General features: G+C 34.7%; 1 protein-coding gene across 3 annotated transcripts in view; it reads right to left on the bottom strand.

Annotated features, from left to right (window-relative positions):
- The window catches only part of LOC106876709 (uncharacterized), a 10,299-nt gene that overhangs the window by 2,380 nt on the left and 4,426 nt on the right, over positions 1–3,493 (bottom strand). The window contains exon 1 of one of the 3 annotated variants that reach the window (XM_052971916.1): positions 2,818–3,193. The exons of the other annotated variants lie outside the window; for them this stretch is intronic. Coding sequence (XP_052827876.1) covers positions 2,818–2,917 — 100 coding nt within the window. The 5' untranslated portion in view covers positions 2,918–3,193. Of the gene's footprint in view, positions 1–2,817; positions 3,194–3,493 lie in introns of those variants that run through there. 3 annotated transcript variants of the gene reach the window in all.

Genomic DNA, 3,493 nt, shown 5'->3' on the forward strand with positions numbered 1-3,493 from the left:
GGCCACGCTCAAAATGGTGCATCTCATGTGCCACCCGCACAAGAACCAGTCCAGGGGCACTGGCAACGATCTTACTTGGCTTGCCGGGTCTTCTCACGCACAGCACATTTCCAAAGGTCTCGGTCAGTAGTCATCGCCTCGGTGAGGCCCAATGTACGGAGGTCTTGCCTCACCACCTCAGCCCAGGTCTTCCTGGGCCTACCTCTTCCACGGGTTCCCTCAACTGTTAGGGTGTGGCACTTTTTCACGCAGCTATCCTCATCCATTCTCACCACATGTCCATACCAGCGCAATCGTCTCTCTTGCACGCCACAACTGATGCTTCTAATGTTCAGCTTTTCTCTCTTGTTTTGAATTAATCAGACATTATCCCATACCTCTGAGATTTTGATGATGTGATTATATATTTTTTAAATGACATTGTAGAGTAGGTGTGAGAAACCCAATCTTGCTCTGAACATAAAACAGGATATTTTGGCCAGATATGGCTGACTAAAGGGTTTCAGGATGAAGGCATGATGGTTGTCTATCACTGGATGCCACATTGTAACAACCTAGATAGAGTCTATAAGAGAAAATCATATTCACAATGCTTGTAAATGTGCATAATATATATTCAGCTATCACATATGTATCTAACTGAATCTATGATATAAAAAGGAGGTTAAAATTATGTCTGAATTAAGTGTATGGTGTGTTTTGTTTCAAGTGATTATCAAATTTTGTACAAAAAATTATTTAATACATGTTAAGCACTGATAAAATTCAGAAAAATAAACTGGAATGTTTCAAAACCTAGATGTGCTTAGAGAAAAACTAATGCAAATTTAGAAAGAGTAATACATTAAAAAAAAACTAAAATTATATTTTGTTGGTCAGGGTTGTGAAGTCAGTCATGTAGTTGGACTCAGTAGCAATTATGGGGGTACCAGAGTTGGTAAAAATGCACTACAACTAATATAATGGTTAAAATTTCCAATTTCACAGATACTAATTTTGACTGTTTTCTTCACTCAAAATAAATTAAGATTTAAAGGTTTCTAAGGAGAAGGATCTGGAAGAGGAAATTGTATTTCTAAGATGTTAGTAAATTTAGGTTTAGGATTTTTTTTTTATTTAACCCCTATTCTACAGATACAATGTTTCTTTAACTAATTTTGTAGGTATAAATTTTTCAGTCATTTACAATAATTTGTATTTCATATAATGTAATCTTTCATATATATTTTGTATGCAAATGTCGCTTTAATCTCAAAAAGGAAGGGCTTTGCATCTGATCAACTTTATTTCATTTCAAATATTTATATCAGATCTAGTGTTGGCAAATTTCAGGAAGCATGAAGATTCTAAAGGATGCAATGTCTCAGCAGCTAACAACTGATGCAGGTAGTTTGTTCCATGCTTCAGCAACTCTGAGTGTGAAAAAATGTTTTCAAAAGTCATGGGAGCTGTGCTGTTTTCTGACTTTGTAGGCATGCCCATGTGTGTTAGACACATGGAGCTCAAAAAGGCGTTCAAGGTGGTTGTTGGTGTGATGGTTTTAAATATTTTGTGGGTGATTACTAAGTCAGTTGCCAAATGTTAGAGCTTCAATGCATCTATGCCCAGGGAAGAAAGGTGTTCAGAGTATGGTATTAAGTTGTTTTAGGTACTCAATTTTTAGGTCTTTGCATTAGATTTTTAAACTGCTAAACGAAGATGTTTCTCATTTTCTTTTAAAGTATTTTTACACTATATTTTCTTTATATACTTTTATTTCATAGTCTTCTGAAAAAAGTTCAATAAGTTTGTGATTTCTTTAGCAGATGGTATTCACAATCAACAATGGACTAGCTATGACCTTTAAACCAAAACGTTATTAGATTAGGGTGCTTAAAAGTTGTATATTGGTCATATGTGCACGTTTTTAATAACTACAGTAGAATAGGGTACAATGAGTAAATATCTTTGCATTTCTGACATTGAGGAGAAAAATTTTCTTTTACTAATGTTCACTATTTTACAAAAACTATATCAGCTAAGAATATGTTCTTCTCTAAATGTATTAAAAACATTATAACACATTCAGAATACTATTTCAGAAAAATAACTCCATTCTCTTTGAGTATATAGAAAACAAATTTAGGTGGGGTAAAATGAGTAAAATTACATTTAAAAAAAGGATTCATACACACCAATATCCAACCCTAGACATCAGAAATGCAACGAAAATCTTAAATGTCTAGGTCAAATGAAAGAATTCTATGGAAAAATGGCACAGGATATGAAATTAAACTCGACTAAATCTAAAATTTCAACACTATAGCTTCTCCACGATTTGCAGGGGTGACTTTCTTCCTGATACATTTACACACTACACAAATTTCAGAAATTATTGAAATTGGTCATTACTTATTTTGCCCCACTTTAAGACATTGTTTTTAAAATTTGAAAATTATCGAATTAGATACATCTACGCCGACCAGTTTTCACTACTAAAGATGATGCAATACTTGCAATGTAATGGTTTCGAATAGATAAGGAGAAAATCACGGAAAATCAGAAATTACTCATTTTACCCAGCTTACCTATTTTGACCTCCACCCCCACTAAATGATATATGATTACTGGGCACTATCATGCTATTGGCTGTCAGAAGTGAAAGTGCTCACTGCGCTAGTTAGTCGTGAGTAGAAAACACAAATTTAATATAAAAACATATTTCCTGAAATTGCAAATTATTTAAAATATAAAAATATAATTTTCAACAGAGAGAATTTATCAAAATAGAAAACAAATGAAGTTTGAAGTTTTAAAATAATAGGATCGACCACTCACGACTAGCTAGCGCGGACGCGCGAACTTTCGAGTAATAGATAGATAGATAGATAGAGAGAGAAAGAGAGAGACAGACATATAGCTCGCTCCGGCCAGTCATGGTATTAGCTGTCAGTAGCCAAAGAATCGACAGGCATGCAGGCAGACAGACAGATACTTCACTAGCAGGCAGCACTTTCACTTCTGACAGCTAATAGCATGATAGTGCCGATTACTGTAATTACAAACGGGGAAATCAGAATCGGTGGTACCATTAAGTGATGAGTTAACAGTCATATAAGTTTTGTGTGTTAACACCACAGCGCTCCGTTGTTAACCACTGTAAATGAACTTTCTAGAGTTTTATAATACCACCGAAACTTCTGTGCGGGACGCTTGTTTTTTTTTCTTTCTAACATAAATTAATACAAGGCTACTTATTTTGATGGATTTACATATAGTAAATCTATCCTATTACTACTGAACCTGGGAGGATAAAAAGTAGAATTGATCTCGGCGGAATCGAATTTTGAATATTAACTAAGTATCATTAGCAAGTGTCTTCTACTATAGCCTCGAGCCGACCAAAGCCTTGAGTGGATTTAGTAGACGGAAACTGAAAGAAGCCCGTCGTATATGTATATATATATATATATATATATATGTGTGTGTATGTGTATATGTTTGTCCCCCCCCC

The sequence above is a fragment of the Octopus bimaculoides genome, chromosome 11 (genome assembly GCF_001194135.2).
Source record: "Octopus bimaculoides isolate UCB-OBI-ISO-001 chromosome 11, ASM119413v2, whole genome shotgun sequence".
NCBI classification, from domain to species: domain Eukaryota; kingdom Metazoa; phylum Mollusca; class Cephalopoda; order Octopoda; family Octopodidae; genus Octopus; species Octopus bimaculoides.